This window comes from Entelurus aequoreus, linkage group LG03, assembly GCF_033978785.1.
Source record: "Entelurus aequoreus isolate RoL-2023_Sb linkage group LG03, RoL_Eaeq_v1.1, whole genome shotgun sequence".
Taxonomy (NCBI): Eukaryota; Metazoa; Chordata; class Actinopteri; order Syngnathiformes; family Syngnathidae; genus Entelurus; species Entelurus aequoreus.
The window spans coordinates 11,787,217-11,812,216 of NC_084733.1; the positions used below are offsets into that span (position 1 = coordinate 11,787,217).

General features: G+C 39.8%; 1 protein-coding gene across 2 annotated transcripts in view; it reads right to left on the reverse strand.

Moving 5' to 3' along the window:
• The window catches only part of si:ch211-67f24.7 (uncharacterized), a 32,377-nt gene that overhangs the window by 5,756 nt on the left and 1,621 nt on the right, over positions 1 to 25,000 (reverse strand). Inside the window, exons 4-10 of one of the 2 annotated variants that reach the window (XM_062041227.1) lie at positions 18,269 to 18,433; positions 18,099 to 18,193; positions 17,817 to 17,962; positions 9,297 to 9,408; positions 9,088 to 9,226; positions 5,668 to 5,763; positions 5,144 to 5,233 (exon numbers count right to left, since the gene is read on the reverse strand). In XM_062041227.1, coding sequence (XP_061897211.1) covers positions 5,144 to 5,233; positions 5,668 to 5,763; positions 9,088 to 9,226; positions 9,297 to 9,408; positions 17,817 to 17,962; positions 18,099 to 18,193; positions 18,269 to 18,433 — 843 coding nt within the window. Of the gene's footprint in view, positions 1 to 5,143; positions 5,234 to 5,667; positions 5,764 to 9,087; positions 9,227 to 9,296; positions 9,409 to 17,816; positions 17,963 to 18,098; positions 18,434 to 25,000 lie in introns of both variants that reach the window. The other variant, XM_062041225.1, reaches the window with a different exon arrangement.

Sequence of the window (25,000 nt, forward strand, 5' to 3'; positions counted from 1 at the left end):
ATATGTGTATATATACATATATGTATACATATATATATGTGTATACATAAATATATACATATGTATATATATATATATATATATATATATATATATATATATATATATATATATATATATATATATATATATATATATGTGTGTATATATGTATACATATATGTGTGTGTGTGTATATATATACTGTATATATATGTGTGTATATGTATGTGCATATATAGGTATATGTGTGTATATATATACATGTGTGTGTGTATATATATATATATATATATATATATATATATATATATATATATATATATATATATATATATATATATATATACACATATTCATACATACATGTATGTATGAATATGTGTATATATGTATAAATATATGTATATGTATCTATGTATAAGTGTATGTTAATGTATGTATATGTATGTGTATATATGTATGTATGTATGTATATGTATATACACTAATTATGCGAATATAGTTGTACACGTTGGCTCCAATGACACTAGAATGAGACAGTCAGAGATTACAAAGAGAAACATAGCCAGGACTTGTGATCTCGCCAGAAAGATGTCCAGGCATCGAGTAATTGTCTCTGGCCCCCTGCCTGCGAGAGGCAATGATGAGAGATATAGCAGATTAGTCTCGCTTAACAAGTGGTTGGCTAGCTACTGTAGGACGCAGGGACTAACGTTTATTGATAACTGGCCCTCTTTCTGGGGCAAACCAGGCTTGCTGATGAGAGACGGCCTTCACCCTAACCAGGAAGGCGCCATCATCCTGTCTAGAAACATAGACTACTATTTAAGTCTCACTTGACTGACTACACTAGAGCAAGCCCGGTCACAGGCAATTACAATGTCTGTTAGTCCGGGTGAGGAGTCAGTTAAGCTAGAACTAGCCAGCGCCAGGCTGGATAATCCATGTACGCATAGCAATTCTCTTAGAATAATACACAATTCACATAATGTTTTTTCTGTTGTGTCTGTGTCAGAGGTGGACATGCATTCTACTGAGGTGGCAAATTATGATATGTCCAGTCTATTGCAGCACCAAGCAAACAATCGGAAAATTCCCGTCATATCAATTCCTAGATATGGTCGAAACTATTTAAAGTGCACTACGCATAATAAACGCAACATTGTTAATATTGCCACTACGGATAATCTTAACAAAAACTCGTCAAAACAGCCCAATACCTATAATATGGGCTTTTTAAACATAAGATCATTGTCTCCCAAGGCGTTATTGGTTAATGAGGTCATTAGAGACAACAATCTTAACGTCATTGGTCTTAGCGAAACCTGGCTCAAACCGGACGAATTTTTTGCGCTCAATGAGGCATCTCCTCCTAACTATACGAATGCGCATGTTGCCCGCCCTCTTAAAAGGGGAGGGGGTGTCGCACTAATATACAATGAAAATTTCAACCTTACCCCTAACCTAAATAATAAATATAAATCGTTTGAGGTGCTTACTATGAGGTCTGTCACACCGCTACCTCTCGACCTGGCTGTTATCTACCGCCCCCCTGGGCCCTATTCGGACTTTATCAGTGAATTCTCAGAGTTCGTTGCTGATCTAGTGACGCACGCCGACAATATAATCATAATGGGGGACTTTAATATCCATATGAATACCCCATCGGACCCTCAGTGCGTGGCGCTCCAAACCATAATTGATAGCTGTGGTCTTACACAAATAATACATGAACCCACGCATCGCAACGGTAATACAATAGATCTAGTGCTTGTCAGGGGTGTCACCACCTCCAAAGTTATGATACTTCCATATACTAAAGTAATGTCCGATCATTACCTTATAAAATTTGAAGTTTTGACTCTTTGTCAACAAGCTAATAATAATAATAACTGCTATAGCGGCCGCAACATTAATGCTGCCACAACGATGACTCTTGCTGACCTACTGCCTTCGGTAATAGCACCATTCCCAAATTATGTCGGCTCTATTGATAAACTCACTAACAACTTTGACGATGCCTTGCGCGAAATTATTGATAGTATAGCACCGCTAAAGCAAAAAAGGGCCCCTAAAAGGCGCACCCCATGGTTTACAGAAGAAATTAGAGCTCATAAATTATCATGTAGAAAACTGGAACGCAAATGGCGCGCGACTAAACTTGAGGTTTTCCATCAAGCATGGAGTGATAGTTTAATAACTTATAAACGCATGCTTACCTTAGCTAAAGCTAAATACTACTCAAATCTCATCCGCCTCAACAAAAACGATCCTAAATTTCTGTTTAGTACAGTAGCATCGCTAACCCAACAAGGGACTCCTCCCAGTAGCTCCACCCACTCGGCAGATGATTTTATGAATTTCTTTAATAAGAAAATTGAACTCATTAGAAAGGAGATTAAAGACAACGCATCCCAGCTACAACTGGGCTCTATTAACACAAATACGACTGTATATACGACGGACACTGCCCTCCAAAATAGTCTCTCTATTTTTGATGAAATAACATTAGAGGAATTATTACAGCGTGTAAGTGGGATAAAACAAACAACATGTTTACTTGACCCACTTCCTGGGAAACTTATCAAGGAACTGTTTGTATTATTAGGTCCATCAGTGTTAAATATTATAAACTTATCACTTTCCTCCGGCACTGTTCCCCTAGCATTCAAAAAAGCGGTTATTCATCCTCTGCTCAAAAGACCTAACCTCGATCCTGACCTCATGGTAAACTACCGACCGGTCTCCCACCTTCCGTTTATTTCCAAAATTCTCGAAAAAACTGTTGCACAGCAGCTAAATGAACACTTAGTGACTAACAATCTCTGTGAACCTTTTCAATCCGGTTTCAGGGCAAATCACTCTACGGAGACAGCCCTCGCAAAAATGACTAATGATCTATTGCTAACGATGGATTCTGATGCGTCATCTATGTTGCTGCTTCTTGATCTTAGCGCCGCTTTCGATACCGTCGATCATAATATTTTATTAGAGCGTATCAAAACACGTATTGGTATGTCAGACTTAGCCTTGTCTTGGTTTAACTCTTATCTTACTGACAGGATGCAGTGCGTCTCCCATAACAATGTGACCTCGGACTATGTCAAGGTAACGTGCGGAGTTCCCCAGGGTTCGGTTCTTGGCCCTGCACTCTTTAGTATTTACATGCTGCCGCTGGGTGACATCATACGCAAGTACGGTGTTAGCTTTCACTGTTATGCTGATGACACTCAACTCTACATGCCCCTAAAGCTGACCAACACGCCGGACTGTAGTCAGCTGGAGGCGTGTCTTAATGAAATTAAACAATGGATGTCCGCTAACTTTTTGCAACTCAACGCTAAGAAAACGGAAATGCTGATTATCGGTCCTGCTAGACACCAACATCTATTTAATAATACCACCTTAACATTTGACAACCAAACAATTAAACAAGGAGACTCGGTAAAGAATCTGGGTATTATCTTCGACCCAACTCTCTCGTTTGAGTCACACATTAAGAGTGTTACTAAAACGGCCTTCTTTCATCTCCGTAATATCGCTAAAATTCGCTCCATCTTGTCCACTAGCGACGCTGAGATCATTATTCATGCGTTCGTTACGTCTCGTCTCGATTACTGTAACGTATTATTTTCGGGCCTCCCTATGTCTAGCATTAAAAGATTACAGTTGGTACAAAATGCGGCTGCAAGGCTTTTGACAAAAACAAGAAAGTTTGATCATATTACGCCTATACTGGCTCACATGCACTGGCTTCCTGTGCACTTAAGATGCGACTTTAAGGTTTTACTACTTACGTATAAAATATTACACGGTTTAGCTCCAGCCTATCTCGCCGATTGTATTGTACCATATGTCCCGACAAGAAATCTGCGTTCAAAGAACTCCGGCTTATTAGTGATTCCCAGAGCCAAAAAAAAGTCTGCGGGCTATAGAGCGTTTTCTATTCGGGCTCCAGTACTCTGGAATGCCCTCCCGGTAACAGTTAGAGATGCTACCTCAGTAGAAGCATTTAAGTCCCATCTTAAAACTCATTTGTATAATCTAGCCTTTAAATAGACCCCCCCTTTTTTAGACCAGTTGATCTGCCGTTTCTTTTCTTCTCTCCTCTTCTCCCCTGTCCCTTGCGAGGGGGAGTTGCATAGGTCCGGTGGCCATGGATGAAGTGCTGGCTGTCCAGAGCCGGGACCCCGGGTGGACCACTAGCCTGTGCATCGGTTGGGGACATCTCTGCGCTGCTGACCCGTCTCCGCTCGGGATGGTTTCCTGTTGGCCCCGCTGTGGACTGGACTCCCGCTGATGTGTTGGATCCACTGTGGACTGGACTTTCACAATGTTATGTCAGACCCACTCGACATCCGTTGCTTTCGGTCTCCCCTAGAGGGGGGGGGTTACCCACATATGCGGTCCTCTCCAAGGTTTCTCATAGTCATTCGCCGACGTCCCACTGGGGTGAGTTTTTCCTTGCCCGTATGTGGGCTCTGTACCGAGGATGTCGTTGTGGCTTGTACAGCCCTTTGAGACACTTGTGATTTAGGGCTATATAAATAAACATTGATTGATTGATTGATTGATATGTTGTATTAACAGTAAATATTACATGTTAATATATTAATATAATTTATATACTGTATATATATATATATATATATATATGTATTGTATTTGATATTTATAGAGACAATTATTTTATTTCTTTACTGTATTATTATTATTATATATAATATATGTATACAAAACAGAGTATTGTATAATGTATATAGCTGAAATGTTGCTGAATATATTGTAATAATATATTAACATGTAATATTATTTACTGCTTTTTTATTGAAAATAATATTTCAAATAATTACACACAAATATTAGTGTGCTACTGTCTTCAATATTTTAATTTATGATTTATTATTAATATTTATGAAATTGCTTTTTCAACATTTTGGTTTGGGAATGACAGTCAGATCTTTCTGAGAAAAAAAAGTAAAATCATCTGCCATTTTTTTACCTTTAAAAATGAATATATTATTCATATAATACTTCAACCTTGCGGGCCAAGATGATTCTTCATTATGTTTCCCCCCCCCTAGCACTCTTAATTTGAGTGTTTACTCTGCCGTGTACTTTGACAGACAAAGGTGACATTTTAGTGGCACAGGTAACTCACCTGGATGTGGCTCAGGTAACAGTGGACACGGGTTACAGGCGCCAGATGAAGCGACAGCACTTTGATTTGCTCTTTTTCCACCTGGCTCACCTGTCAGTGCACATCACAGTCATACTGTACTCCACACACTAAGTGCACATCTGCTGTACACACTAAGTACAGCACTAATAGTGTACACACTAAGTACAGCACTAATAGTGTACACACTAAGTACAGCACTAATAGTGTACACACTAAGTACAGCACTAATAGTGTACACACTAAGTACAGCACTAATAGTGTACACACTAAGTACATCACTAATAGTGTACACACTAAGTACAGCACTAATAGTGTACACACTAAGTACAGCACTAATAGTGTACACACTAAGTACAGTACTAATAGTGTACACACTAAGTACAGCACTAATAGTGTACACACTAAGTACAGCACTAATAGTGTACACACTAAGTACATCACTAATAGTGTACACACTAAGTACAGTACTAATAGTGTACACAAGCACAGTATCCTGGTCCTACCTGCTGCTTGTCAGGAGGACTGAGTGTGCAGAAGTCCAGTGACAGGAAGGATGCCAGCGTGCTCGTGTAGCCCACGTACATGTCAGAGAAAGTTGTCTGCAAGGGGAATTTTCATTTATTTAGTGACCTCCGCCAAGGTTGAAACACACAAAAGACTGTTTGTTTTCGCTTAATTGCAGTGGGAACCTGAACCAAGTCTACCAAACAAACTATATTTGATATATAAATTATAAACACGTGTGTATACTAATGTAACTTTAGTTTAAACTTGATTCTAGTGTACCTAACAAACTATATTTGATATATAAATTATAAAAACGTGTGTATACTAATGTAACTTTAGTTTAAACTTGATTCTAGTGTACCTTACAAACTATATTTGATATATAAATTATAAACACGTGTGTATACTAATGTAACTTTAGTTTAAACTTGATTCTAGTGTACCTAACAAACTATATTTGATATATAAATTATAAACACGTGTGTATACTAATGTAACTTTAGTTTAAACTTGATTCTAGTGTACCTTACAAACTATATTTGATATATAAATTATAAACACGTGTGTATACTAATGTAACTTTAGTTTAAACTTGATTCTAGTGTACCTTACAAACTATATTTGATATATAAATTATAAACACGTGTGTATACTAATGTAACTTTAGTTTAAACTTGATTCTAGTGTACCTAACAAACTATATTTGATATATAAAAATTATAAACACGTGTGTATACTAATGTAACTTTAGTTCAAACTATTTATAGTGTATGTACCAAACTATATTTGATATAGAAATTATAAACACGTGTGTATACTAATGTAACTTTAGTTTAAACTTGATTCTAGTGTACCTAACAAACTATATTTGATATATAAAAATTATAAACACGTGTGTATACTAATGTAACTTTAGTTCAAACTATTTATAGTGTATGTACCAAACTATATTTGATATATAAATTATAAACACGTGTGTATACTAATGTAACTTTAGTTTAAACTTGATTCTAGTGTACCTAACAAACTATATTTGATATATAAATTATAAACACGTGTGTATACTAATGTAACTTTAGTTTAAACTTGATTCTAGTGTACCTTACAAACTATATTTGATATATAAATTATAAACACGTGTGTATACTAATATAACTTTAGTTTAAACTTGATTCTAGTGTACCTTACAAACTATATTTGATATATAAATTATAAACACGTGTGTATACTAATGTAACTTTAGTTTAAACTTGATTCTAGTGTACCTAACAAACTATATTTGATATATAAAAATTATAAACACGTGTGTATACTAATGTAACTTTAGTTCAAACTATTTATAGTGTATGTACCAAACTATATTTGATATAGAAATTATAAACACGTGTGTATACTTATATATATGTTATATTATACTTTTTTTATTCATTTACCGAAGTCACGTGCGGAACCAATAATAGCGCTGACAAGTTTAAATTGAGTGTTTTTACTTCACGATGTTAACATTTCTTTCATTCTAAATTATTCCCGAGCGAGGCCACCGCTGCTGCTCACTGCTCCCCTCGCCTCCCAGGGGGTGGAACAAGGGGATGGGTCAAATGCAGAGGGTAATTCCACCACACCTAGTGTGTGTGACTATTAGTGGTACTTAAACTTTAACTTTAATTCTAGCGAAGAAAAACCCATCAAATGACGGGAAAATGAACGTGCAATTCAGCTACTTCACCAGTAGGTGGCACCACTACACTATAATAACCTCTTAAGGCCCAAGCTGTTTGTTATTTCTCTTTGCTATTTGGGCTTATTGGACCCTAATTAGAATAAAACCTAAAAATCATCTTAGTAAGTTGTTGTCTTTACCTCTTCTTCTGCAGACATTACTAGTTTTATTACTAGTTTACCTCTTCCTCTGCAGACATTACTGGTTTTATTACTAGTTTACCTCTTCTTCTGCAGACATTACTGGTTTTATTACTAGTTTACCTCTTCTTCTGCAGACATTACTAGTTTTATTACTAGTTTACCTCTTCCTCTGCAGACATTACTGGTTTTATTACTAGTTTACCTCTTCTTCTGCAGACATTACTGGTTTTATTACTAGTTTACCTCTTCTTCTACAGACATTACTGGTTTTATTATTAGTTTACCTCTTCTTCTGCAGACATTACTGGTTTTATTACTAGTTTTCCTCTTCTTCTGCAGACATTACTGGTTTTATTACTAGTTTGCCTCTTCTTCTGCAGACATTACTGGTTTTATTACTAGTTTACCTCTTCTTCTGCAGACATTACTAGTTTTATGACTAGTTTACCTCTTCTTCTGCAGGCATTACTAGTTGTATGACTAGTTTACCTCTTCTTCTGCAGGCATTACTAGTTGTATGACTAGTTTACCTCTTCTTCTGCAGACATTACTGGTTTTATTACTAGTTTACCTCTTCTTCTGCAGACATGACTGGTTTTATTACTAGTTTACCTCTTCTGCAGACATTACTGGTTTTATTACTAGTTTACCTCTTCTTCTGCAGACATTACTAGTTTTATGACTAGTTTACCTCTTCTTCTGCAGACATTACTAGTTTTATGACTAGTTTACCTCTTCTTCTGCAGACATTACTGGTTTTATGACTAGTTTGCCTCTTCTTCTGCAGGCATTACTAGTTGTATGACTAGTTTACCTCTTCTTCTGCAGACATTACTGGTTTTATTACTAGTTTACCTCTTCTTCTGCAGACATTACTAGTTGTATTACTAGTTGACCTCTTCTGCAGACATTACTGGTTTTCTTACTAGTTTACCTCTTCTTCTGCAGACATTACTAGTTGTATGACTAGTTTACCTCTTCTTCTGCAGACATTACTGGTTTTCTTACTAGTTTACCTCTTCTTCTGCAGACATTACCAGTTCTATTACTAGTTTCCCGCTTCCGCCATCCTAGTCACTGCCGTTGTGTCCTTGGGCAAGACACTTTACCCACCTGCTCCAAGTGCCACCCACACTGCTTTAATTGTAACTTATATATTGGGTTTCACTATGTAAAGCACTTTGAGTTACTAGAGAAAAGCGCTATATAAATATAATTCACTTCACTTCATCTTTTGATATGATGTACTTAGTCCATAAGTACACAAACGTGTACTTCATGATAATTCTTATTTTTACACTTTTTTTCCCCCCAAATTCCATTGTATGTTATACTCTTCTGACACCACCAGATGGCAGTATAAGTGTCCACATAAGCGGCCATAGGACCCCAATTCAGTAGTGTACACAATTTTGGAAATAAGAGCTAAAAGGTGCTGTCCACGCATGTGGCCACTAAGCCTTTAGAGGTTTTAAAGTAGTTTTTAAAATTATCAAATAACGAAAGATTTAGTGTTCATTTTTTTCTGGGGGGAGGAATAAAAACTTGCGTACGTCGTTTTGTCCGACGAGCTGCACCAGGATGTCGCCCACCAGAGACTTCCAGTGCTCGGCTGACAGTCGCTCCTGCAGGGTGTTCCTGAACAGCAGGTGGCGCTGCAGCAGCCGCTCCACACACGTGGCAAACGCCTCGCTGCGTCACAGCCACAGTTTGCGCATTGAAAGAGACACGTTTGCTCGCCGTCTGCCGGGAAAACACGTACTGTGAACTGCTGGTCGGCGGCGGCGTCTTGTACTCGTCGTACAGCGCGGTCAACATGGACACGTACTCCCACTCCGAGTGGAGGAGCTGCAGCGCCACCTGGTGTCGAGCGTCTGTTTAACACAAGAATCGCATTCATTCAGGTTAATACAGTAAATGGTCGAAATAAAGGAACGTAACATTTATCCATGAAAATATGACAAAGCCGCTGACGGCTTGTTCATTACATTACTTCATAAAACTGCTTTGTAGTACATTCCACTGTATTGCTTTTCATACAATATTATCGAAAAGGCCTTTTACATGTTAAAATTGTTTGACTGAGACCCACGTGAGCAAAAACTTTCTCAAAGGGCTGCACAAGCCACAACGACATCCTCGGCTCGGATCCCACATCAGGGCAAGGGAAAAACTCAACCCAGTGGGATGACAATGAGAAACCTTGGAGAGGACCGCTCTAGGGGAGACCAGTGCAATGGACGTCGAGTGGATCTAGCATAATATTGTGAAAGTCCAGTCCATAGTGGATCTAACATAATAGTGAGAGTCCAGTCCATAGTGGAGCTAACATAATAGTGAGAGTCCAGTCCATAGTGGATCTAACATAATAGTGAGAGTCCAGTCCATAGTGGATCTAACATAATATTGAGAGAGTCCAGTCCATAGTGGATCTAACATAATAGTGAGAGTCCAGTCCATAGTGGATCTAACATAATAGTGAGAGTCCAGTCCATAGTGGATCTATCATAATAGTGAGAGTCCAGTCCATAGTGGAGCTAACATAATAGTGAGAGTCCAGTCCATAGTGGATCTAACATAATAGTGAGAGTCCAGTCCATAGTGGAGCTAACATAATAGTGAGAGTCCAGTCCATAGTGGAGCTAACATAATAGTGAGAGTCCAGTCCATAGTGGAGCTAACATAATAGTGAGAGTCCAGTCCATAGTGGATCTAACATAATAGTGAGAGTCCAGTCCATAGTGGAGCTAACATAATAGTGAGAGTCCAGTCCATAGTGGATCTAACATAATAGTGAGAGTCCAGTCCATAGTGGATCTAACATAATAGTGAGAGTCCAGTCCATAGTGGAGCTAACATAATAGTGAGAGTCCAGTCCATAGTGGATCTAACATACTAGTGAGAGTCCAGTCCATAGTGGATCTATCAGAATAGTGAGAGTCCAGTCCATAGTGGATCTAACATACTAGTGAGAGTCCAGTCCATAGTGGATCTATCAGAATAGTGAGAGTCCAGTCCATAGTGGAGCTAACATAATAGTGAGAGTCCAGTCCATAGTGGATCTAACATAATAGTGAGAGTCCAGTCCATAGTGGAGCTAACATAATAGTGAGAGTCCAGTCCATAGTGGATCTAACATACTAGTGAGAGTCCAGTCCATAGTGGATCTATCAGAATAGTGAGAGTCCAGTCCATAGTGGAGCTAACATAATAGTGAGAGTCCAGTCCATAGTGGATCTAACATAATAGTGAGAGTCCAGTCCATAGTGGAGCTAACATAATAGTGAGAGTCCAGTCCATAGTGGATCTAACATACTAGTGAGAGTCCAGTCCATAGTGGATCTATCAGAATAGTGAGAGTCCAGTCCATAGTGGATCTAACATACTAGTGAGAGTCCAGTCCATAGTGGATCTATCAGAATAGTGAGAGTCCAGTCCATAGTGGATCTAACATAATAGTGAGAGTCCAGTCCATAGTGGATCTAACATAATAGTGTGAGTCCAGTCCATAGTGGATCCAACATAATAGTGAGAGTCCAGTCCATAGTGGATCTAACATAATATTGTGAGAGTCCAGTCCATAGTGGATCTAACATAATATTGTGAGAGTCCAGTCCATAGTGGATCTAACATAATAGTGAGAGTCCAGTCCATAGTGGATCTATCATAATAGTGAGAGTCCAGTCCATAGTGGAGCTAACATAATAGTGAGAGTCCAGTCCATAGTGGATCTAACATAATAGTGGGAGTCCAGTCCATAGTGGATCTAACATAATAGTGAGAGTCCAGTCCATAGTGGATCTAACATAATAGTGAGAGTCCAGTCCATAGTGGATCTAACATAATAGTGAGAGTCCAGTCCATAGTGGAGCTAACATAATAGTGAGAGTCCAGTCCATAGTGGATCTAACATAATAGTGAGAGTCCAGTCCATAGTGGAGTTAACATAATAGTGAGAGTCCAGTCCATAGTGGATCTAACATAATAGTGAGAGTCCAGTCCATAGTGGAGTTAACATAATAGTGAGAGTCCAGTCCATAGTGGATCTAACATACTAGTGAGAGTCCAGTCCATAGTGGATCTATCAGAATAGTGAGAGTCCAGTCCATAGTGGATCTAACATAATAGTGAGAGTCCAGTCCATAGTGGATCTAACATAATAGTGAGACTCCAGTCCATAGTGGATCTACCATAATAGTGTGAGAGTTCAGTCCATAGTGGATCTAACATAATAGTGTGAGTCCAGTCCATAGTGGATCTAACATAATAGTGAGAGTCCAGTCCATAGTGGATCTAACATAATATTGTGAGAGTCCAGTCCATAGTGGATCTAACATACTAGTGAGAGTCCAGTCCATAGTGGATCTAACATAATATTGTGAGAGTCCAGTCCATAGTGGATCTAACATAATAGTGAGAGTCCAGTCCATTGTGGATCTAACATAATATTGTGAAAGTCCAGTCCATAGTGGATCTAACATAATCGTGAGAGTCCAGTCCATAGTGGATATAACGTAATAGTGAGAGTCCAGTCCATAGTGGATCTAACATAATAGTGAGAGTCCAGTCCATAGTGGATCTAACATAATAGTGTGAGAGTCCAGTCCATCGTGGATCTAACATAATAGTGAGAGTCCAGTCCATAGTGGATCTAACATAATATTGTGAGAGTCCAGTCCATAGTGGAGCTAACATAATAGTGAGAGTCCAGTCCATAGTGGATCTAACATAATAGTGAGAGTCCAGTCCATAGTGGAGCTAACATAATAGTGAGAGTCCAGTCCATAGTGGATCTAACATACTAGTGAGAGTCCAGTCCATAGTGGATCTATCAGAATAGTGAGAGTCCAGTCCATAGTGGATCTATCAGAATAGTGAGAGTCCAGTCCATAGTGGATCTAACATAATAGTGAGAGTCCAGTCCATAGTGGATCTAACATAATAGTGAGAGTCCAGTCCATAGTGGATCTACCATAATAGTGTGAGAGTTCAGTCCATAGTGGATCTAACATAATAGTGTGAGTCCAGTCCATAGTGGATCCAACATAATAGTGAGAGTCCAGTCCATAGTGGATCTAACATAATATTGTGAGAGTCCAGTCCATAGTGGATCTAACATAATATTGTGAGAGTCCAGTCCATAGTGGATCTAACATAATAGTGAGAGTCCAGTCCATAGTGGATCTATCATAATAGTGAGAGTCCAGTCCATAGTGGAGCTAACATAATAGTGAGAGTCCAGTCCATAGTGGAGCTAACATAATAGTGAGAGTCCAGTCCATAGTGGATCTAACATAATAGTGAGAGTCCAGTCCATAGTGGATCTAACATAATAGTGAGAGTCCAGTCCATAGTGGAGCTAACATAATAGTGAGAGTCCAGTCCATAGTGGATCTAACATAATAGTGAGAGTCCAGTCCATAGTGGAGCTAACATAATAGTGAGAGTCCAGTCCATAGTGGATCTAACATAATAGTGAGAGTCCAGTCCATAGTGGATCTACCATAATAGTGTGAGAGTTCAGTCCATAGTGGATCTAACATAATAGTGTGAGTCCAGTCCATAGTGGATCCAACATAATAGTGAGAGTCCAGTCCATAGTGGATCTAACATAATATTGTGAGAGTCCAGTCCATAGTGGATCTAACATACTAGTGAGAGTCCAGTCCATAGTGGATCTAACATAATGTTGTGAGAGTCCAGTCCATAGTGGATCTAACATAATAGTGAGAGTCCAGTCCATAGTGGATCTAACATAATATTGTGAAAGTCCAGTCCATAGTGGATCCAACATAATCGTGAGAGTCCAGTCCATAGTGGATATAACGTAATAGTGAGAGTCCAGTCCATAGTGGATCTAACATAATAGTGAGAGTCCAGTCCATAGTGGATCTAACATAATATTGTGAAAGTCCAGTCCATAGTGGATCTAACATAATCGTGAGAGTCCAGTCCATAGTGGATATAACGTAATAGTGAGAGTCCAGTCCATAGTGGATCTAACATAATAGTGAGAGTCCAGTCCATAGTGGATCTAACATAATATTGTGAGAGTCCAGTCCATAGTGGATCTAACATAATATTGTGAGAGTCCAGTCCATAGTGGATCTAACATACTAGGGAGAGTCCAGTCCATAGTGGATCTAACATAATATTGTGAGAGTCCAGTCCATAGTGGATCTAACATAATAGTGAGAGTCCAGTCCATAGTGGATCTAACATAATAGTGAGAGTCCAGTCCATAGTGGATTTAACATAATAGTGTGAGAGTCCAGTCCATAGTGGATCTAACATAATATTGTGAAAGTCCAGTCCATAGTGGATCTAACATAATCGTGAGAGTCCAGTCCATAGTGGATATAACGTAATAGTGAGAGTCCAGTCCATAGTGGATCTAACATAATAGTGTGAGAGTCCAGTCCATAGTGGATCTAACATAATAGTGAGAGTCCAGTCCATAGTGGATCTAACATAATATTGTAAAAGTCCAGTCCATAGTGGATCTAACATAATCGTGAGAGTCCAGTCCATAGTGGATCTAACATAATAGTGAGAGTCCAGTCCATAGTGGATCTAACATAATATTGTGAAAGTCCAGTCCATAGTGGATCCAACATAATCGTGAGAGTCCAGTCCATAGTGGATCTAACATAATCGTGAGAGTCCAGTCCATAGTGGATATAACGTAATAGTGAGAGTCCAGTCCATAGTGGATCTAACATAATAGTGTGAGAGTCCAGTCCATAGTGGATCTAACATAATAGTGAGAGTCCAGTCCATAGTGGATCTAACATAATAGTGAGAGTCCAGTCCATAGTGGATCTAACATAATAGTGAGAGTCCAGTCCATAGTGGATCTAACATAATCGTGAGAGTCCAGTCCATAGTGGATATAACGTAATAGTGAGAGTCCAGTCCATAGTGGATCTAACATAATAGTGTGAGAATCCAGTCCATAGTGGATCTAACATAATAGTGAGAGTCCAGTCCATAGTGGATCTAACGTAATAGTGAGAGTACAGTCCATAGTGGATCTAACATAATAGTGTGAGAATCCAGTCCATAGTGGATCTAACATAATAGTGAGAGTCCAGTCCATAGTGGATCTAACATAATAGTGTGAGAATCCAGTCCATAGTGGATCTAACATAATAGTGAGAGTCCAGTCCATAGTGGATCTAACGTAATAGTGAGAGTACAGTCCATAGTGGATCTAACATAATAGTGTGAGAATCCAGTCCATAGTGGATCTAACATAATAGTGAGAGTCCAGTCCATAGTGGATCTAACATAATAGTGAGAGTCCAGTCCATAGTGGATCTAACATAATAGTGAGAGTCCAGTCCATAGTGGATCTAACATAATCGTGAGAGTCCAGTCCATAGTGGATATAACGTAATAGTGAGAGTCCAGTCCATAGTGGATCTAACATAATAGTGTGAGAATCCAGTCCATAGTGGATCTAACATAATAGTGAGAGTCCAGTCCATAGTGGATCTAACGTAATAGTGAGAGTACAGTCCATAGTGGATCTAACATAATAGTGTGAGAATCCAGTCCATAGTGGATCTAACATAATAGTGAGAGTCCAGTCCATAGTGGATCTAACATAATAGTGTGAGAATCCAGTCCATAGTGGATCTAACATAATAGTGAGAGTCCAGTCCATAGTGGATCTAACGTAATAGTGAGAGTCCAGTCCATAGTGGATCTAACATAATAGTGTGAGAGTCCAGTCCATAGTGGATCTAACATAATAGTGAGAGTCCAGTCCATAGTGGATCTAACATAATAGTGAGAGTCCAGTCCATAGTGGGGCCAGCAGGAGACCATCCCGAGCGGAGACGGGTCAGCAGCGCAGAGATGTCCCCAACCGATGCACAGGCGAGCGGTCCACCCCGGGTCCCGACTCTGGACGAAGTGGAGGAAAAACTCCCCCCTCAAACAGAAATGTCTCGATCAGTAGATAAACATTTTTCCGAAGATATTTTCAGTATTGTGTTTTTTTAAATACTTTATTGCAATGGTCTGTCTTTAATCTTTCATTATATTTTTTTAAAGAAAGAAACAATAAGTACAGTAAATAACAATTGTGAAGTGAAGTGAATTATATTTGTATAGCGCTTTTCTCTAGTGACTCAAAGCGCTTTACATAGTGAAACCCAATATCCGAGTCACATTTAAACCAGTGTGGGTGACACTGGGAGCAGGTGGGTAAAGTGTCTTGCCCAAGAACACAACGGCAGTGACTAGGATGGCGGAAGCGGGGATCGAACCCGGAACCCTCAAGTTGCTGGCACAGCCACTCTACCAACCGAGCTATACCGCCCCAAATAGGAGGATGGGGAGTGACGGCAACGTCACGACATGCCAGGTGTGGAAGTCGCTTCCTAGCAGCTCCACTGTAGACCCGGCACAAGCGCCAAGCGTGCAGGTTTAACAAAGTTTTAATGTTTTTACACGGATTTTCCAAAGTCTTTTCCGGCATGTCGTGACGTTGCCGTCACTCCCCATCCTCTCTTCCCCTCCGCTCCCGGCTGCTTACTGTTAAAGGCCTACTGAAAGCCACTACTACCGACCACGCAGTCTGATAGTTTATATATCAATGATGAAATCTTAACATAGCAACACATGCCAATTCGGCCGGGTTAACTTATAAAGTGCAATTTTAAATTTCCCGCTAAACTTCCGGTTGAAAACGTCTATGTATGATGACGTATGCGCGTGACGTCAATGGTTGATACGGAAGTATTGGTACACCATTGAATCCAATACAAAAAAGCTCTGTTTTAATCTCAAAATTCCACAGTATTCTGGACATCTGTGTTGGTGAATCTTTTGCAATTTGTTTAATGAACAATGGAGACTGCAAATAAGAAAGTTGTAGGTGGGATCGGTGTATTAGCGGCTGGCTGCAGCAACACAACCAGGAGGAGTTTGACTTGGATAGCAGACACGCTAGCCGACGCTAGCTGCCGACCGCACGGCTGATCGGGTGAAGTCCTTCGTCCTTCCGTCGATCGCTGGAACGCAGGTGAGCACGGGTGTTGATGAGCAGATGAGGGCTGGCTGGCGTAGGTGGAGCGCTAATGTTTTTATCATAGCGCTGTGAGGTCCCGTTGCTAAGTTAGCTTCAATGGCGTCGTTAGCAACAGCATTGTTAAGCTTCGCCAAGCTGGGAATTATTAACCGTGTATTTACATGTCCATGGTTTAGTAGTATTGTTGATCTTCTGTCTATCCTTCCAGTCAGGGATTTATTTATTTTGTTTCTATCTGCATTTGAGCCCGATGCTATCACGTTAGCTCAGTAGCTAAAGAGCTTCGCCGATGTATTGTTGTGGAGATAAAAGTCACTGTGAATGTCCATTTCGCGTTCTCGACTCTCATTTTCAAGAGGATATAGTATCCGAGGTGGTTTAAAATACAAATCCGTGATCCACAATAGAAAAAGGAGAAAGTGTGGAATCCAATGAACCCTTGTACCTAAGTTACGGTCAGAGCGAAAAAAGATACGTCCTGCACTGCACTGTAGTCCTTCACTCTCACTTTCCTCATCCACAAATCTTTCATCCTGGCTCAAATTAATGGGGTAATCGTCGCTTTCTCTGTCTGAATCTCTCTCGCTGCATTGTAAACAATGGGAAAATGTGAGGAGTCCTTCCTCCGGTGACGTCATGCTACTTCCGGTACAGGCAAGGCTTTTTTTTTATCAACGACCAAAAGTTGCGACCTTTATCGTCGTTGTTCTCTACTAAATCCTTTCAGCAAAAATATGTCAATATCGCGAAATGATCAAGTATGACACATAGAATGGATCTGCTATCCCCGTTTAAATAAAAAAAATGTCATTTCAGTAGGCCTTTAAAGACAACAGATGATTAGATTAACACGTACCACCTGTGAAATCTAATCACCTGCCAGCTGTGTCTCGCCGTCCCGCACATGCCCCGCTCCTAGCTAATGGTGCTCCGCCCTCAACACCATTGCCAGAGGCAGTGACCTTTGCTCCTGCAGGCGCCCTGACGCACTTCCCTCCACATATTTGTTTGAACCTAAAAATCATAGATTGTGATGCTTAGCGCTATCTTAAAAGTATGCTAACTTTTTAAAAATGAAACAAAGAAAAACTATAATTTATGTATCAACATTTGAGAGGCGGAAAAAAAAAGAAAAAAAGTATGCACTTTTTTTTGGGGGTATATTTGGGTTTGAAAGGGTTAACAACACCACACAAGAATGTAGTAAAGTTGGTCAAACTTGGTATTTCATTTCCTCCTAACCTGTTCCTTCAGTGAGACCAGCTTTGAGGCCTTGCAGGAAGCAGTGCAGGAGGACCTTGCCTCGGCACGGCACCAACGACGACCACGCCGCCTCTGCGGGGGTCGCCTCAGGCTGGCTCCGCCCTCCGAACGCCCCCGCCGGATCGCTGCAATATAGCAATATCACCACTTTAGTGAGGTCACATTGAGAAAATGCGCACAAAACGTCTATGATGGCTGCAGTTTGACCCTGGATCAGATACATTTATATGATTTCCGATTGATTGTGTCAATCATTCCTACGTTTCTTTGGCCGCAGTGCTCTCTTCGTCCTGCAGAGGTCGCTGTATGTCGCCGCACATCTGCAACACCTGGCCGCGCATCACGCCGAACTCCTCCTGCCGGGGCGGCGAAAGCAACAACAGGTCAGAGGTTACCGTAGGTCCGCTGGGCAAACGTAGACAGGGACACACCCGCAGCGACTCCACCAGAGACTCCAAGCGTAAAGCTTTCTTCTGACAACGCCGCTTGTTCTCCTCCAGCTCCTCGCGCAGGGACGAGTCCCCGTGTTGGATCTGGGCCAGCTCCAGGAGGGCCCCCGTGAAGCCCGCCTTCAGCTCGGAGACCATACCCTGGAGCTGAGGAGAGGCAAGACAAATGTTTATTTACTCATGGCTTGGAAGAATTTACTTGTCCAGTAAGGGAAAAGTAGCCAGTAGCTTCGAAAAGGGTCGGAATACTTGCTAAATATAGCAACTAAAGGCCTACTGAAATGAATTTTTTTTATTTAAACGGGGATAGCAGATCCATTCTGTGTCATACTTGATCATTTTGGGATATTTTTGCTGGAAGGATTTAGTAGAGAACGACGACGATAAAGTTCGCAAATTTTGGTCGCTGATAAAAAAAAGCCTTGCCTATACCGGAAGTAGCGTGACGTCACAGGAGGAAGGATTCCTCACAATTCCCCGTTGTTTACAATGCAGCGAGAGAGATTCGGACCGAGAAAGCGACGATTACCCCATTAATTTGAGCGAGGATGAAAGATTCGTGGATGAGGAATGTTAGACTGAAGGACTAGAGAGGCAGTGCAGGGTGTATCTTTTTTCGCTCTGACCGTAACTTAGGTACAAGCTGGCTCATTGGATTCCACACACTCTCCTTTTTCTATTGTGGATCACGGATTTGTATTTTAAACCACCTCGGATACTATATCCTCTTGAGAACGCGAAATGGGCATTCACAGTGACTTTTATCTCCACGACAATACATCGGCGAAGCTCTTTAGCTACTGAGCTAACGTGATAGCATCTGGCTCAAATGCAGATAGAAACAAAATAAATACATCCCTGACTGGAAGGATAGACAGAAGATCAACAATACTATTAAACCATGGACATGTAACTACACAGTTAATAATTCTCAGCCTGGCAAAGCTTAACAATGCTGTTGCTAACAACGCTGAAGCTAACTTAGCAACCGGACCTCACAGAGCTATGATAAAAACATTAGCACTCCACCTACGCCAGCCAGCCCTCATCTGCTCATCAACACCCGTGCTCAGCTGCGATCGACGGCGCGACGAAGGACTTCACCCGATCACAGATGCGGTTGTCGGCTAGCATCGGCTAGCGCATCTGCTATCCAAGTAAGTCCTCTTTTTTTGTGTTGCTACAGCCAGCCGCTAATACACCGATCCCACCTACAACTTTCTTCTTTGCAGTCTCCATTGTTCATTAAACAAATTGCAAAAGATTCACCAACACAGATGTCCAGAATACTGTGGAATTGTTCGATGAAAACAGAGCAGTTTGTATGGTGACACATTGGGTACGAATACTTCCGTTGCCGTCGTGACGTCACGCGCATACGTCATCATACATAGACGTTTCCAACCGGAAGTTTAGCGGGAAATTTAAAATGTCACTTTATAAGTTAACCCGGCCGTATTGGCATGTGTTGCAATGTTAAGATTTCATCATTGATATATAAACTATCAGACTGCGTGGTCGGTAGTAGTGGCTTTCAGTAGGCCTTAAGTCGCCAAGACTGCTCTGGGAGAGGTGTCTTAAGAAGCAGAGTTACAATCTACTATACTAGGGTTGTAACGTACTACAAAACCCAAAACCAGTGAAGTTGTCACGTTGTGTAAATGGTAAATAAAAACAAAATACAATGATTTGCAAATCCTTTCCAACTTATATTCAATTGAATAGACTGCAAAGATTTGGTTCTCAGCGGAGTGTGGAGCCAGAAGTCGAGTTTCTTAACATGGAGATATTCTCACTACTTTGCTTTTGTCAAGCACAAAGAAAAGAACATTTTAGTTAAATGTAAGTTGTGTCTTGGATCAAAGATCCTATCTACTGCCCAAAACAGCAATTCAAATCTGCTGAAACAGCTACAAAAGCAACATGCTTCGACGAAGCTAGTATAGAGAGACACACTTCACCTCCACCTCCAACAGCGGCTGGATATTAACGGGAGGGACTGGTAGCCAGGACAACATTGATAGAGCCATTGCAGCGTGTGTGCTAGAAGACATGCAGGCTATTTCTACAGTGGAGTCACCCGCTTTCAGGCAGCTGGACACAGTGGACAGTGAGTACATAAACATGGAAAGCGAGCTAAAGAAAACACTCCAAACTCTGCCTCTGCTCATCATTCAGCACTGAAGGTACACACACTCTGTCAATTCTCTTATATACTCTTTCATTCTAGACTTGTGTTTGATTATCACATCACTCTAAATGTATAGACTATAAAGTTCACAAACATAAAGAGGGATGCTAGTGGGCCAGGCCAATCTTTCCTTTTCTCTAAACTAAAACTGGGGAAATGTGTAGAGTGTTCTGGGCTTTAGTACAGTGTTGATCTCATGAAGACATGATTTTATTTCACAATTCCTTGGGAGAGAAAAAATGCCTGGTTAGGCTTTGTGTATGTCGTGTGTGCCTTCCTTGCTTTACAGCTATGTTGTTATTATGCTGTTTGCTACTTATGTATGTTATGTTGCATCTATTTAAAATAGTTTTGTCAATTTGTTCTGGCCTGAAACAAATCGACCCTTTGAAACATATCTTTGTCTTTGTGTGTTGTATGTAGACCACATTGCTTAGCAGAGTTCAGTGATGCAAATGCACGCCAAGTTGATCAACAGATAGTATTATTCTCCAGTGTAACAACAGTACTGAAATGAAGGCTAAAAGGGCATTAATGGGAGCCTTAAAAAAAAAAGCAGTACCTAAATAGTTACTTTTCACAGTAACGCATTACTTTTTGGTGTAAGTAACTGAGTTAGTAACTGAGTTACTTTTGAAATAAAGTAACTGTAACTAGTTACTGGTTTTCAGTAACTAACCCAACACTGGTTACGATTCATCCCGCATGGTTACATGCTACATATTAGTACATTACGAGTCATCCCGCATTGTTACATGCTACATATTAGCACATTACGAGTCATCCCGCATTGTTACATGCTACATATTAGTACGTTACGATTCATCCCGCATTGTTACATGCTACATATTAGTATGTTACGATTCATCCCGCATTGTTACATGCTACATATTAGTACGTTACGATTCATCCCGCATTGTTACATGCTACATATTAGTACATTACGATTCATCCCGCATTGTTACATGCTACATATTAGTACATTACGATTCATCCCGCATTGTTACATGCTACATATTAGCACATTACGAGTCATCCCGCATTGTTACATGCTACATATTAGCACATTACGATTCATCCCGCATTGTTACATGCTACATATTAGCACATTACGAGTCATCCCGCATTGTTACATGCTACATATTAGCACATTACGAGTCGTCCCGCATTGTTACATGCTACATATTAGTACGTTACGATTCATCCCGCATTGTTACATGCTACGTATTAGTACATTACGATTCATCCCGCATTGTTACATGCTACATATTAGTACATTACGATTCATCCCGCATTGTTACATGTTACATATTAGTACATTACGATTCATCCCGCATTGTTACATGCTACATATTAGCACGTTACGATTCATCCCGCATTGTTACATGCTACATATTAGTACGTTACGATTCATCCCGCATTGTTACATGCTACATATTAGTACGTTACGATTCATCCCGCATTGTTACATGCTACATATTAGTACATTACGATTCATCCCGCATTGTTACATGCTACGTATTAGTACATTACGATTCATCCCGCATTGTTACATGCTACATATTAGTACATTACGATTCATCCTGCATTGTTACATGCTACATATTAGCACATTATGATTCGTCCCGCATTGTTACATGCTACATATTAGTACGTTACGATTCATCCCGCATGGTTACATGCTACGTATTAGTACATTACGATTCATCCCGCATTGTTACATGCTACATATTAGCACATTATGATTCGTCCCGCATTGTTACATGCTACATATTAGCACATTACGATTCGTCCCGCATTGTTACATGCTACATATTAGCACATTACGATTCGTCCCGCATTGTTACATGCTACATATTAGTACATTACGATTCATCCCACAGTGTTACATGCTACGTATTAGCACATTACGATTCATCCCGTATTGTTACATGCTACATATTAGCAGAGGTGGGACCAAGTCATTGCTTTGCAAGTCACAAGTAAGTCTCAAGTCTTTGCCCTCAAGTCTCGAGTCAAGTCCCGAGTCAAGACAGGCAAGTCCCGAGTCAAGTCCAAAGTCAAGACTAGAAAGTCTCAAGTCAAGTCCCAAGTCCTGCATTTTGAGTTTCGAGTCCTTTCAAGTCCTTTTAACCACAGACTAACATTTTTACACAGATTGTGTATGCTTTTAAAACGCTGTATTTATTTATTAAAACAAGTGCATTTGAAATTGCAGGAAAAAAAATGGTGCTGACATTGCAATTCATAATAGCACTATTAACCAGTCATTTTAATAGTTTAAACAATTTTAAACATTTAACTCATTCCTTTACAGAATAAACACATTTGCAAAAACAAACATTAACATGCTATTGGTTGTATTTTATGAAAATAACATTACCACAAAGTTGAGAAGGAGCAAAGATCTTCAATATTTGTATGTGAAAATCACAAATAAATCTTCTGGGGGAGGATGACGCCCCTACAGGGGTTTGGTTTACAAACTTTCAGCCCCACCTAAAACAAAATTCACCAGCCGCCACTGATTATGATGCATTCTCATTTTTGTCAAAGTATAAGACAATATTTTCTTAACAGTATAATTGTAACCAGGAATAAGTCTTCAAGTAACAATATTCAAATACTAACATTGTTGGGTAAGACATCATTTGGTTTTATTCTGAATCCAGTGAAACAGATTGGTGGTTTTAGCTGATATAAAGACTTTCAGGTGTTTATATATGTTTAAGTATTTGGCAGACGCTTTTATCCAAAGCGACATACATAAAAAATAGATATAAAACAATCACTGTAAACATTATCATTTAAGGGAAGAATGTAATACAAAATATCAATACAAAGTGTCAAGACAGAATAAACTCTCTGCTGCTGCAGCAACAGAGTTACAGTCTATAGGTCCCTAAAATATATAGATATCTAATGTATTCATATATTGTTTATGTAGGATATACGCATGTATATATAATCTAATCATATTGTTTCTTCAATTTAAAAATAGCTGACCGTTTTTTTCCCCCTTCTCTGGGATTATATTCCCAGTTTTGATCTCGGACGTCTGGTCATTTATAGCGTATAAGAATATTATATTACTGTTAAGCAAACTATGAATAATAAAAACGCCAAAGCATGTGTCCGTTATCATAGCTACACGTATGACAAAAAAAACGCGTGAAAATCAGTGGTATTCAGTGAGGTAAGATGAATTAAATTTGCTGACAGTTCATTGCTCCTGCCAAATGAATTGCACTGAGTGGAGCGGATCACCACTCCAAGATGGCGGCTCCGCGTCTCGTCTGCGCCAGTAGGCAGTAGCGCTCAATGCTGCGTACCCTTATAAGATGTCTATGGTTATAACGTTAGCAGTGAGTTTACAGCCTTACTGATTTAACTACACAGCAAATAAAAGTCATGTTACTTAGCCAATAAACGTTATCTTACATTCAAAACTTACCCTTCTTTGTGCAACTTCAAATGTCGAACGAAGTTGGAAGTTGTTGCGTCTCCGTCTGTAATATTCGAACTGCGTGATTTGCATACGGCAATTCGTTTTTTGTTGACCAAGTCGTAGTTTTTTATACCCGAACGAAACCAACTTTGGCATAATTGTTTCTCACTGCCGCATTGTTTGACAACTCATGTTCGGTGGTTGTCCTGCAATTTGATTGGATGAGAGCTGTGGGATGAAAACAACGTAGATTTAATTTGATTGGCTGTTGTACTGACAGCACACACGCTGACAAGCAGCACACACGCTTATAGACACAGACGTATAAAATGAAAGATACGGAGCGCTCCCAAATAACTTTTTAAGGTTTGGGTTTTGGGGAAAGTAGCAAGTCATGTCAAGTCAAAAGGCTCAAGTCCAAGTGAAGTCACAAGTCATTGATGTTAAAGTCTAAGTCGAGTTGCAAGTCTCTTTACATTTTGTCAAGTCGAGTCTAAAGTCATCAAATTCATGACTCGAGTCTGACTCGAGTCCAAGTCATGTGACTCGAGTCCACACCTCTGCATATTAGCACATTACGTTTCATCCCACAGTGTTACATGTTACATATTAGTACGTTACGATTCATCCTGCATTGTTACATGCTACATATTAGCACATTACGAGTCATCCCGCATTGTTACATGCTACATATTAGCACATTACGATTCGTCCCGCATTGTTACATGCTACATATTAGTACGTTACGATTCATCCCGCATTGTTACATGCTACATATTAGCACATTACAAGACATTCCACATTGTTACATGCTACATATTAGTACATTACGATTCATCCCGCATTGTTACATGCTACGTATTAGCACGTTACGATTCATCCCGCATTGTTACATGCTACATATTAGTACATTACGATTCATCCCACAGTGTTACATGCTACGTATTAGCACATTACGATTCGTCCCGTATTGTTACATGCTACATATTAGCACATTACGTTTCATCCCACAGTGTTACATGCTACATATTAGTACGTTACGATTCGTCCCGCATTGTTACATGCTACATATTAG